The following is a 12,722-nucleotide window of genomic DNA, read 5'->3' on the forward strand; positions in this document are numbered from 1 at the left end:
TGCTCAAATTTTTCTGATAACTCTGCACATCCCACTGATGCCAAATGGTTCTGTCAATATAACTGAGACGAAATCGTGGTTCAGAAAGCATAATTACAAAAAGCCCTGCTTGGCTGGAATGAAAGCTAGACAGATATATAGAGAAAGACAGAAAACCTATGGACAACATTATCATTTCAAATGAGAATGTACAAGTGCAAAAAAAAAAGCTAAAATCAGCTGACATCATAAGTCATAGACTTTTTTTCTTTGTCTAGGAACTGTGTGAGTTCCCAGAAAAACGGATAGGTGAACAAAATTCATCTATTACCCTACTTTACTGATAATCACATTACTGTAATGTAGCAAGTATTTTTCCATTAAGAACCCAATTTTCTTCTTTAATTTATTTTGAGAGAATTAAAAATGCAGTGTCAATCAGCAGCCATGTGCTGTGCAACAGACGATTATATGTTTGTGCCCTTTTGGAAGACTCGACTTAATAGGATTTTTGTACCATACCTAATGCACTTCAGTGCATGTCATGTTTTCAAGCATCTTTGCAGGCAAAAGAAATGGCTGCTTACAGTCTTTAATCTTTTAATTAGGCCTTAAGCTGAAAGTAAACTGTAAAAGGAATTACAGTAGAAAAAGAGGAATAATAATTATTTGGCAGGTCTTAAATTACATTCCAACAAATCATATTAGTAAAATAATTCTGCATATAAATATTAGCTGTAATTAATTCCCTATGTTATTTACTTCCTTTTTGGATAATATTTCCGCAGTAAACTGACATCAGGTCTGTTCAGATGTATATTAGTCTGGTAAGAGTGACAGTTTCATGGGCTTTTTAAGTCGGTCTAGTCAGTTCCTGTTAGGTCAGCGCTTGATTTTAGGTATAAGGTGTCATAAGTGAAATCAGTCACAACCGTCATAGCTACAGGCTTGGCTGTTAAGCTTTTAAATCCGACTTCAGAAGGTAAGTCGACTGTATGCACCTGCTCCCCCCACCAAGGTCTTAATTACAGGGACCCCTCCAAGTGAAGTATGAATTTTGTCTGCTCTTTCCATGCGCCCTGTGAAGACCAGTGCATGGAATAAAGCCAAAATTCAGAGGTATCCCAGTAGGTCAGTCTTCAACCACGCTGAGCAGTTTATCAGCCTCTACATTCAAGCTGTTGCTCTAGCTCATTATATTAGTATATGATATATAATATATTATATGGGAATATATTATATTTCCCAGAGAGAAACAAAAAACAACAACAGTGTTTCAGTAAATGTGCTATTGTTACATGGTTTTCCTGTACTAACAGCTCATATCAGAGAGAGACCTCATAGCTTACCAGAAAACTGAAGCGCTCCTGACAATGCACGTTTGCTCAATAGCTTACTCTGTAGTTCAGATCGATAAGTCCTATGAGACTGGCCTGGTAATACGTGGAAATTTGTAATTTGCATGACATGACTCAGGAGCTCAGTTACCAAGCACAGGCAACCTTTAGTTCACTTTTTGAAAGTATTTATGTGCGTGTTTCTGTCTCTTCGCATCCCCTGTCTTGCCGCAGCCCTTGCCTGAGCCCCGGCACAGAGCCCTGCGTAACTGCCAGCAGCAGCCGAGCCCCTGCGGGGGGTCAGCCGGCAGTACGGCTGTACTCACCGGCTGCTGCGCTGCCACGGCCACCGTACGCTCTCAAGTATAGAAAAGTATTATAACATGGTCTCATCCCTTCCCTAAGTCCCTCCTGCCAAACAACTGGTTGGGACCCTCTTTAAATCCCATCATGAATGCCCAGCTGAGCCATAACCCTCAGTTTCCGGGTCACGATTGAAACGCTCAGTTCAGTTGTTCAAATATTTTATGGCAAGTCTGGCTCAGGTTACCAAACTGCAGTGAGACGCGCAGCGACCGGGCCGGTTAGCCTGACTGACTGGTGGGGCGCCTCACGCGCCTGAGGCGATCTCACCAGGTATCCTGGACTGCTGCTGCTGCCGCTGCCAGCACAGCTCTGTCTTTGAGCCGGACTTGTTCTTCCTCCTCCTGAGGCAGCTGCACGCCTGCTGCTCCTTGCCCTGGGCTCTGCCTTGTACCGGAGCTTCCTGGCTCCCTCTCCTTGGTGCAGCCTCTGACTCAGGTCCTGGCTTGGCTTCCCTCAGCCACCTCTTCCCAGTACATTGCCAGTGATCCTTAGCCAGGCCCTTGGCTTGTTCCAAGAGCTGGCTTTTCTAGGGGCCAATCGCAGCATGCGTTAACTTCAACATATAACTCCAAACCTGTTTCAGGCCTGGCACAAATAATTGGGCTTAAGTATCCATGCATGTATCTCCCAGTAGAAGTATTTATGCTCCCAACTGGCTGAAAACTGTGCAACTTCTGTTTTCCTTGGCTCTCTTCTTCCATGTTTTCAGCCTGTGTTTCTCTCATCCACTGTTCTGCCTCTTCTTTTAGCCTGTAAGTGCCTTGAAAAAGTAGGTCTGTCTTTACCCAGATATTTCTGCAGCGCAGGATAAAGGAACTGCAGCTTCCCAACAGCCTTTGGCGCCCCTCTGCAAATCCAGTGTGCGCTTATCGCACTGGCCATTTAGACAATGCATTTATCGTTAGAGCAATATTTGTATGGCAATTTCAACAGACAACAGACATGCATTCACTGTTATAACCGGAGAATTCTCAAAAAGTCATTGCCCATTTCCAGGTAGAGCTGAGAGAATTGTGCCAACTTTCCCTTGTCCTCCAGTGGCCAGTTCCTCTCCAGCTCTCAGCCTGTACGAACCGCCTGATGGCCTGCTGATGGGCTCTTATGGAGCATGACCTGAAGGTTTACTTTTGCTGATCCCTAGTCGCTAATATGTTTGGCACAGAGGTTATAAAAGTACTTGAGGCATGGCATATAGCTCTTCTTGCAGTACTTACGAATAGTGATTCAAATAAATTCCAAGGATTTATAGAGAATAAGTATCTGAATCTATCAGGATATAATTTTATAGGCAGAAAAGGATCTCAGCAATGCAAACTTCTCTAAATCCTCCAGTTAAGCAGTTGTAGATAGCAATAAGGTCTCCCCTGAGCCTTCTCTCCTCCAGATTGAACAAATCCAGTTCCTTCAGCCTTACCTCGTACATCATGTGCTCCAGCCTCCTGACCTCCCGCAGGTGGCCCTGCCCTGGTCTTGCTCCGGTTTATCAATGTATTTTCTGTACTAGGGAGCCCAAACCTAGACACACTGCTCCAGATGTCGTCTCACAAGTGCCATATGGAGGGAAATAATCACTTCTGTCAATCTGCTGGCTACGCTCACGTGCAATACAGCCCAGCATAGGCATACTGCTGACTCATGTTCAACGTGCTGGCCGCCTGGAGTCTTAAGTCCTTGCAGAGCTGATTTCTATCCAGTTGTCCACATGCTTGTGCTGCTGCGTGGAGTTATTCCATCCCAGGTGCAGCACGTTGCATTTGTCTTTGTTGAACTTCATGAGATTTCTGTCAGCTCATTTCTACAGTCAAACTCCCTCTGAATAGCAGCAGCCTTGCTCTCCAGTGTATCAGCCGCTTCCTCCCATTTAGCACCATCAGCGGACTTGCTGAGGGTGTAATGCACCCCATCTTCCAGGTCATTAATAAAGATGTTAAAACAGTATCAGCAGCTCCAACATTGACCCCGGAGGAATGCTTCTAGTAACAGGCTGCCTGCTGGACTTCCTAACGCTGCCTATCAACAGTTTACAAGTCAGCGGAAGGAAAGCAAGTAGAGGCTATAATCTGAGCGCACATGGGTTCACAGTAGAATTTTGTGCTGATCTGAAGGTTTTGGAGGGCTGGTAGTGAAGCATTTTCAGTTGTACTTGTTTCCTTTCTATGTGATAACAGCAAGAGTCTCTTTCCCTCCCCCAGAATTACCCACCACTATTACCACTGTTTAGAAAAATGGTACGAAAATGTTAGGAAATATATGTAGCATAGAGGAGGGATATACAGCAATTACATGGACGCTCCAACCTATATGTGCAACAGCTCTCCTTCCAAGCAAGAAACAAGAGTACATCATGCTGTTGATTTCCAAAAGCTGCTAATTCACCATTTAGCTCTGAATTAATTTCCAACTGTGTTTTTTAAAGATTTTGTAACTGGTTATCGCCTGGCTACCCAGTCTCAACTCTTCAGATATGACTCACTGAAGAACCTCTGCAAGGGCGTTTACATCTGGTTAACATTTTACAGTAGATTTCCATGGGGAGATTTCTGATGAAGGACACTTGGTTAGGGGAATCCTTATCACATGAGATGAGAATTAAATGGAGACCGGCAGTTTTCAAAACACAATACGCACACAACAGATTGGAGGGCTGTAGTACCTTTTTCCAAAATATGGGTAGACACTACAAGTCTGTACAACTTGCAGGGTAGACAGGAGAAGTTCATGGAGAGAAAGCCATTGAGACTTGTAAGCGCACCAAAGTTGCATCTGAGTTAAAAGTGATTGGAGGCTGGAAATGTTTTAGAGGGCTAAAACATGTATCCTATAGGCTTACCCTGTTCTTATGGTCTTCTCTAGGAAATCGTTTTTGGCGACTGTCAGAGATAGGTGTCTGGGAGAGACAGCTCTTTGATTTGGTCTAGTACGGCTGTTCTTGTGGCTTATCAGTTTCCAACATGTTTTCTCAATAGTATTTTCTCAGAGCTAACACAGCATGAGTTATAAAACTCATATGCAGAGAAACTAAACCAGCAACCGCTCACTACAAAAACTAGCAACTAAGCTCACGTGAGCTACAGTGGCCAGGAGGGATATGGCCCAAGCAGTCAGAAGAACGCAAGGACTCTTCCCCATATATTCTACAAGGAATAGTTGCTGCTCAGACTTGATCCAGCCTTCTCAAGAGCTTAATAGAAAGGAGGGATGTTCTTCAAGAGACTTAGCAATAAAAACATTTCTCGGGCATGATCTGACTAAGGGCGAAGTGCCACTGTGACTGCTAGAGAACCGTGGATAACTTGGTATGCTTTAGTTCTAGATAATGGTGGGAAAACCCGCGGAGTAGGAATGGAATGGACAAAAACATGTCTGAAAGACATATATGGCATTCTACATCTACTCTATATGGCAATCTACACAGTTCAGCGATGTTAGAGATCTCTGGATAAGTGTGTGCAGACCAACTAGCTGAGGTGCTGAAAGCACTATGAGCACATTAGCTCAGGGCTGCATATGGTCTGCTCAGCCCAGCTACCTAGTCCTAGTGCACAGCTACCACTGACAAAGTTACGTTATGTGAGGTGCTGTAGGGAGCTCCAAGGTGCTCGTTCGGGGGAATACTGGACTGCATGCCCTAGACACGTTCATACCGACGGTAGCAATGGGCGCTTTGGCAGTATCCTTTGGCTGCCCTTGTAGATCTGAAATGCATTCTGCTGATACTACTCCCAGCTCAACAGCAACACAGACAGCACATTTACGAAGGCATGTTTTGATTATTTTTTTTTCTGGGAAGGACTGGTGTTTTGAATGTGGTTACTATGAAACATTGAATATGTTTCAATATGCAGAAGAAAAGTAGTGGGACTGTTATCATCTGCTATTTTTTCTTTCTACCAGGCTGCTCACCACATGGAATAGTGGGTGAGCACAGAGCTGGTTTTACTCAGGGTGTCAAAACATCCTAAGCACTTAGATGACTGACAGTTAGCTGGAGCCTAGGCCCCATTACCTGGGACCAGAAAGCTGCAGAAAAAGACTGGAATAGGCCATGTTGGGCAGGTTTATGTTGGATACAGAAGAGCAGCAAACTGGTTTGCTTGCTGATTTATTTGGGCCAATTTGCTGAAGCCACAGGCCAGAAGTGGGGGCTGAGGAGTGACCTAGTGAATTCTTCAGGGCTAAAAAAGTCCGAGGGTTTGGGATGACATGGTAAAGAAGATTGCATGCAGAGCAGAGAAGAGATAGCTCCCATAAAGAGGCACCAGTGAGTTCCAGAAGACAGGTTAAGTGAGGAACTTGCGAGACTGAAGCCATGTGCAACTGCCTACTCTAATTAACTGTTGAACATGGAGTGAATGCCAAAAATGCAATGAGCATTTTGCAGCACCTGCCCGTCAGGCTGACAGGCTTCAGCTGCCTAGACAGTCACTGGAAAGAGGTGGTTCTGTGAATGCAAAACAGGTGCTCATAGAAGCACCTGTGTAAATATGGCCTTAAGTGCAAATATAAGCTAGAATTAAAGGATTTGTGGGTTTTGCATTATTCAAGTAGTACTTTCCTTATCACCAGCCAAGAAAGGTTCAAAGCCTAGGTAAAGCTTGCTTAGATGACAAGCGGAAAAGGGAAGCAAGTCCCACCAAAAGAGTACACCAAGGTGGCTGTAGGTGGGTATATCCTACTAAAGCTGCGCTAAAACTACTTTCTTGCCAGTGTAACCAGGCATCTAACGAGACATTAGGTATCAGGTAGTGTTTTATTACACAAGATATTTATACAGAGATATACAGAGGTGCCTTTCTGTCAGAATGGCAGCCATATTTACCATCAATTACCAGTCATTGGTAGCAAGATCATTTCCTGCCAAACTGAGGCAATGGTGGTGGTACTTTGATGTCTTGACCTCTTTCCAGTTTCTTCTCACAATCAACAAGATAATTGACCCCATCAATGACAATCTGGACTAGCTCCACCTGCAACAACAACAACCAAAATAAAAAAGATGTAGATAATGCTGTTAATAGAGGAAAGAAAAATTGGCTTGTGCTGCAAAGATAGCAAGTAAAACCAGACCCAGGGACAGTCACGACCTACAGATCACTCAACCTGTAGCACGGGAGTATGGGTCAGGCACTGATCCCTTGGAAACCCATAGTAATTCCCTTCTCCCTACCCCTTTTTATTTTTGCCCTGTGTCAGAGTTTTGGCCTTCTGACAGCATAAAATTTCAACTAGACCCCTAAAGCTACTTCCACCAAATTCTGCTCCTGTACCTATCCCTATGTAAAAAAAAAAAAAAAAAAAAAAGTGCTTAAATAAAGTGCTTAAGTAAAATTTTTAGGCAAAAGTTTAGAGGTCTATTTCAAATGTGACCATTCTGAGGGCATAAGATCCTCTTGAGACATTTGCTGAGAACCACAGCTTGGCACAGGTGGTGGATCCTGGCTGTTGTGTTTTCAGCATTCATATATTAGGACGAAGAAACTGAAAAGCTGTGCCGTGCAAGTTCAGAGCCACCAGGCAGCTCTCTCTGAAGCAGCAAATGTCAGAGAGAGGCTCTGGTATTTTGCCAAATGACATTCCCAATACAAATTCTGAGGAGGAAAAAGTGCTTCTTCCCCATTTTCTGGACCCTTAGCAGCAGGCCAGCTCAGCTGCTGTGTGATGGTCACCTGCAACTGCCAAAAGAGCAGTCTCACTTGCTGTGTGTTCCCCATTCCCAAGCCTGTACCTCCCCTGTACTCGCAGGAGCATTTCTGTGAGCACAGAGTTGGCGAAAAACTAACTGGGATTGGGGCACAAGAAGGGGAAGATGGAAGCTTATTTGCCTGGTCCAGTGGTAGCAGGAGCCCTGCGTGCTGCTGGAGGCACAGGGGGTGGGAGAGGAGGGGATCCTTCACACAGCTGGATGTGGGAGGACAGTGGGGCTACACTTTTGGCTGCAGCCAGTTAGACAAACTGGCTGAAAGGGCTCATCAAACCGGAGTCTTAAAGTCCTTCGCCGGCACGGCTCGCTCCACCCGCAGGACCATACGTTCCCCTGCAGATGACCCTCCCCTACCATGATAATTCATCGGCTGCCCTTGTGCACGGAAAGATGTCCTGCTGATTCTGAGCGGCGTGTTGGCTTTCGAGAGGCTGTTTCATCAAGCCCAGGATCCTCATTTCTGAAGTAGAAGGATTCATCCTAGACTCATGCTGGCTTTCTATAATACATTTGTTTTCCACTGAGGTACGCTTGATTTACACTGGCAATAGTGGGACTGGATTCTGACCCAGAGCAGCACCGAAATTTGCAGTTCTATACTGCAGAATGCAGTGGTGTCTTTGTAATCTCTTTCAAAATCAGGGAAGAAAACAAGGTGTCTTGTCCCCAGCAGAATTCTTCCACATGTCACTACATGCTGGGACTCTGGGTCCCCCCCACCCATTGTTAGCTCCACAGCAGCCAGGGAGTTACAGTACTGATTTTTCTTAATCTTCATGAAATGGTTCATTAGCAACCTTTAATGACTCATTTGTTAAAACTGAATGCAGAAACTAAATCCCATTGTCTCTTTACTGTGACAGTGACTGATTTTCAAGGAATTTGTTTTTACTATAAAGCAATTTATTGGCTTAGCAGTTTATCGTGTTGTCTTTTACAGACCAGAGGTCTGAATTTGCAGCCTCCAGCAGAAAAGAAATTTCATATTGAGTTTGCATTGACCAGTAACCGAAACAAAGCAACAATACCAACAATTTTATCTTGCACCTTTGGGAACATAATTCAGTTCTACAAACTTATTTACTACATAATGGAATTTATTTTATTATGTACTATAATATGTCCTGTAATAAAACATTTCTGTGCTCTTGAATTTGTCTTGTTTTATTTAGATTCTAAGATCTTCTAGGTAGGAATTATATCTTATTGGCGTAACTCTTCAAATCCTCACTATATGAGGTACAGCTGACAGTGGCAATCTCCATATAAGCACAAATTTATAGGTTCAAGCCATCGGTCAGTAGAACTTGTATTAATTAATCATGCTGCATAATCCTTTTAAATTATTAATGTTATGCTAGTATAAAGCACACATGGTGATGTTTCAGATATTAATAAATGTCTTTGTCGCATACTGTTTTTGCAAATAATACAGCTTAATAGCTTTTCACTCCTATATGTTTAGGGCTAGATCTAAAGGAACTTAGCTACCTACTTGCCAGAACACGCATCAAACTCCAAAATTTAAATTCTCCAAATGCCCCTTGGCTGTGAAAACATTTAAGGGCATGTCCAAATAAGAAAGTGCAAAAGACCCAGATTTGCTCTGTTCCAGAGGCAGAAAGTGCAGGGTGCCTGGATGTGAACCAGTTTGAATCTAAGTGCATTATCCCAGGGTTATGTCTGTTTTGAAAATTCGCCATGAATCAGGCTGAGCTCAGGTGCTGTGCTGCAGTAATAGAGCCAAAATGCACCCACACCTAAGCTGTTAAAGCCTTTCAGTGCTCTGCTGTTCTATGTAAATGTACCTTGACACTATGCTTTACTTTGCAATGGAGTTTTAACTTGCTGTGACGTCCTCAAGGTAATTAAAGTTTTGCTGCTAGGCAAGCAGGCAGCCCTTCAAATCCTGACACATACAAGCCTGTTAAAGGAGTCCAGTAGAGTAAAAGTCCTCAGGAGACATACACCGCACCAGGGCCTGCCCAGTGGACCATAGCTGAGAGGTTAGAGCACTCACATTGGAAACAAAAGGCGTGTTAGACAGAAGATTTGAATCTACATTTCCTATCTACTGGTAGAGTGCTAGAATCACTGGGCTTACAGTCTTGCAAGGTTGCTTTTTATCTCATTTGCTCTTGATATGGCCAAGGGTCAACTTTCCTCCCTGATCTCCTTGAGGAAAGGGAAGCTGTATAGCTGTGCCACAGAACTTAAGAGTGTGTGACTTGGAATAAGGACTTAGCTCAGGCAGAGCTAATGGAAGGGGGCTGCAAGTCTTTCACACTGCTGTTTCTTCATCATCCTCCAGTAGATTTGCTCTTAGGAGCTCTTCTGCTTTATAAAATACTTAAACTGGAATAAGTTCTGGGACCTGGGTCTGCCACGTGAGCAGCCTTGCCATCAGGCTTTAGGGGGTATTTCCACTATTTCTGCCCCGGTGGTTTTGCCCCGGTGGTTCAGTTCAAACTGAAGTAGCTTCCAAAGACGTGTCTGAATCTAACCCATCTCATCTTAGCCTACAGCTCAACAGAGAGGGCTCAGAGATGACAGTTCAAATCTTTGCTCCACTGCAAGCAGAGGGCTGATTTAAACCCAGGTCTCCCACATCCTCTGCTCAGCTTTACACTGGACATGGGGACATAGCACCACCTCCTCCTTATGCATTATTTTGATGTAAAAGGATTAGCCTAGCCCTGCTGTCTACCTGTAAAGAAAGCGCATAATGGTGAATCCTAAAAGGAAAATGACACATTAACCCAGTCTTGATTTCAGTGCCTGATTCCCTGAGTGGTTTGGGACTCAGTCCCTATCTTTTTCCTCAGCATTTCACAGTGGGTGCAGCAGGCACAGTGGCTAGCTCCGTGCCCAGCATACAGCCTTCAGTGAACCCCATTCTTAGACACCTAACTCATGTCCGGCACCACAGGGAGCCTGGACAGCCAGCTCATAGCTGTGTACTCCTGCAGGCAGTCGGGTCTACGAGTTTGTGCTGTCATGCGGAGAAACATCAGCCTGAGGGAATTCTGTTGCCACAGCCAGATGTTCCCAGTAGCTTCGCACTCTCAACAGAGAGCCTCAGCACATGGCATAAACAAGTTGTATTGATGGAACTTGCTCATGTTTTGGGTTTTTTTCCCATTCTCATAAACGAATATTTGGCAAACACTTCATGCATGTTAGTAATTTTCCAGTGTTGAAGCATTTTCACTGGATCAGATTCACCAGAAGTAAAAACTGCTGTAGCTCCACTGTAGCTGAAGTCAGTGGTGTGACTAAAACCACAGTGAACCCAAATGGAGGGAAGCTGACTCATGTAAGTACAGATCTGTGTTAAAAGCAAGGAAAAAAAGAACAGGTTACCTCTGATCGACCCATGCGGTCTAGGTTGGAGATATCATATACATCTGCTACAGCCGCCGTGTCCACGCCACCAGTGCCGCGCTTCTGCAGCCTCAGGTTCTCCAGGATTTTCGGAAACCTGGGATCCTAACAGAAGAAATAGGTTTGTGCTTATTGCTTTTTGCCCTTTTTATTGTGCTGATTCCTTGTAATGCTATTATCCATTACTTAATAGCATCCCCAAAAAGACAGGCGGAGATGGATAGTTTCCTCTGTCTTTGGATTACAGCCTGTCTTGGTGGCTGTCTGCTGAACAGATTAATTTCCATAACAAATACAATAATTTGCAGAAGAAAAGTATGCTCCATTAGTCGTGCATTATCCCTAGGACCTTGTTGTTACACATCATGCCAACCCGCGATCACTGTAAGCTGTCATTTTTCATTTGTTCCCTTATAAATCAGATGAAGAGCTGACTTATGTCACTGGCCTTTTAAATGACTTATGTACCTTGCTGAGCTTTGGCAGCTTAACATGGACGCCAGCGCGTAAACCCGTTCCCAGGTTGGAAGGACAAGTCAGAACATATCCAAGACGTTCGTTCCACATGAACTCCCAGCCTCGTTCTTTAATTAATCTTTCAACCTGTGAAGGTAAAAAAGGAGAAAGGAAAAAGACAGAGATGCATACAAATGTCTCATCCTCCGACACTTGTTTATAGCTGAAATTCTTTTCACCTTGTATTTATGTTGATGATGAACTGTACTAACACCAATGGAGGTGCATAAATATAAGCCTGAGCAGAGTGTGGCTTGGATCTGATGCAAACCTTTGCACTCATCAGGCACCAAGGTCCCCGGCGAAGTTAACAAGGATCTCTTCATCGGTTGCTCACTACCACTAGCTTTCAAACTCCTTGTCACTTTATCACAAGTCTCCCTGTCATGATGGTTTTGTATATCCCTAGCCCAGGGAGCCAAATTTTTACATAAGAATTACTTATTTAGAATAAAAATTAGTTTCTAGCCTTGGTGTTTTGGGAGTGACGCTGCAAAACACAAGCCCAAAAGTCTCAAACGCTATGGAGCAAACAAAAGGAGCTGAAGTGCAGTTTCATGTAATTTTCAAGCTGATCACATTATTCTAGGGGGCAGGAAACTTCATTTCTAAATGCCTAAATTTAACAGCCCTGCTTCCATTGTAAGATGACTATATGGCAACTATGTAATGATTTTCATTGGTAGATCTCCAACCCAATTAGAAAAGGAGACTGAAATCATTATCCTCAGAAATATCATAAAGGTCCATCGACCTCTGAATAGGCCACTATTCTGTCCACTCAGCTACACATCCCAGACTTACATCTGTGATTCCACTAGTTTCAGTTCAGCAAATTCACTGCCAGAAGAGAATCAGATACTCATACCAGCTCAGGTTCACAGGACCTCTGCAATATAGGACATACTTCCATGTTGCAGAAGGATGCAAAATAAAGGACTATTTTAACATCATTTGCATAGTCTGCAAGGACACCAGAATTGATGGTGAAAAACTAGATCTAACTTCCTGCCTCAAGGCATCTCCTTTTGACAGTTCACAGAGCTATCAGACCACTTCTCACAGCAAGGCCCATAGGTCCACTTCTGCTGAACCTGAGCTAACCACAGTAGCAGAGGCAAACCTGGGAACAACATCCACAAGCCGTGTCACTTAGGCTGCAATCTTGTCCACTGCCCAGTGTTATGGGCATACACAAGAAGCATAAAAGATCCCAGTGAACCACTCAGATGCCAAAGAAGCATCCATTAAGTGCTTTTGTATTTCCGTGTTCCCAAACCCACTACCTACTCAAACCTTCCTAAGGATGCTCTGAAGTTACCTCCTTCTGGTTCTTGGGGACCACATCCACAGTCAGAGGTTGTAGTTCCCTGCTCTGCCCACTTTGCCTTGTACTTTCTGCAGGCCAGGGTCTGTGCTGGTGGCTGTGAAGTGATATG

At 44.0% G+C, this 12,722-nt stretch overlaps 1 protein-coding gene across 2 annotated transcripts in view; it reads right to left on the reverse strand.

The window, feature by feature from the left end:
- Positions 1–6,416: 6,416 nt before the first annotated feature.
- Positions 6,417–12,722, reverse strand: part of LOC104152903 (creatine kinase S-type, mitochondrial) — a 28,729-nt gene continuing 22,423 nt past the window's right edge. Inside the window, exons 6-8 of one of the 2 annotated variants that reach the window (XM_068925189.1) lie at positions 11,236–11,370; positions 10,747–10,872; positions 6,417–6,649 (exon numbers count right to left, since the gene is read on the reverse strand). In XM_068925189.1, the coding sequence (XP_068781290.1) occupies positions 6,530–6,649; positions 10,747–10,872; positions 11,236–11,370 (381 nt within the window). In that variant the 3' untranslated portion in view covers positions 6,417–6,529. The remainder of the gene's footprint in view (positions 6,650–10,746; positions 10,873–11,235; positions 11,371–12,722) is intronic. The other variant, XM_009688478.2, reaches the window with a different exon arrangement.

This window comes from Struthio camelus, chromosome W (genome assembly GCF_040807025.1).
Source record: "Struthio camelus isolate bStrCam1 chromosome W, bStrCam1.hap1, whole genome shotgun sequence".
NCBI classification, from domain to species: Eukaryota; Metazoa; Chordata; class Aves; order Struthioniformes; family Struthionidae; genus Struthio; species Struthio camelus.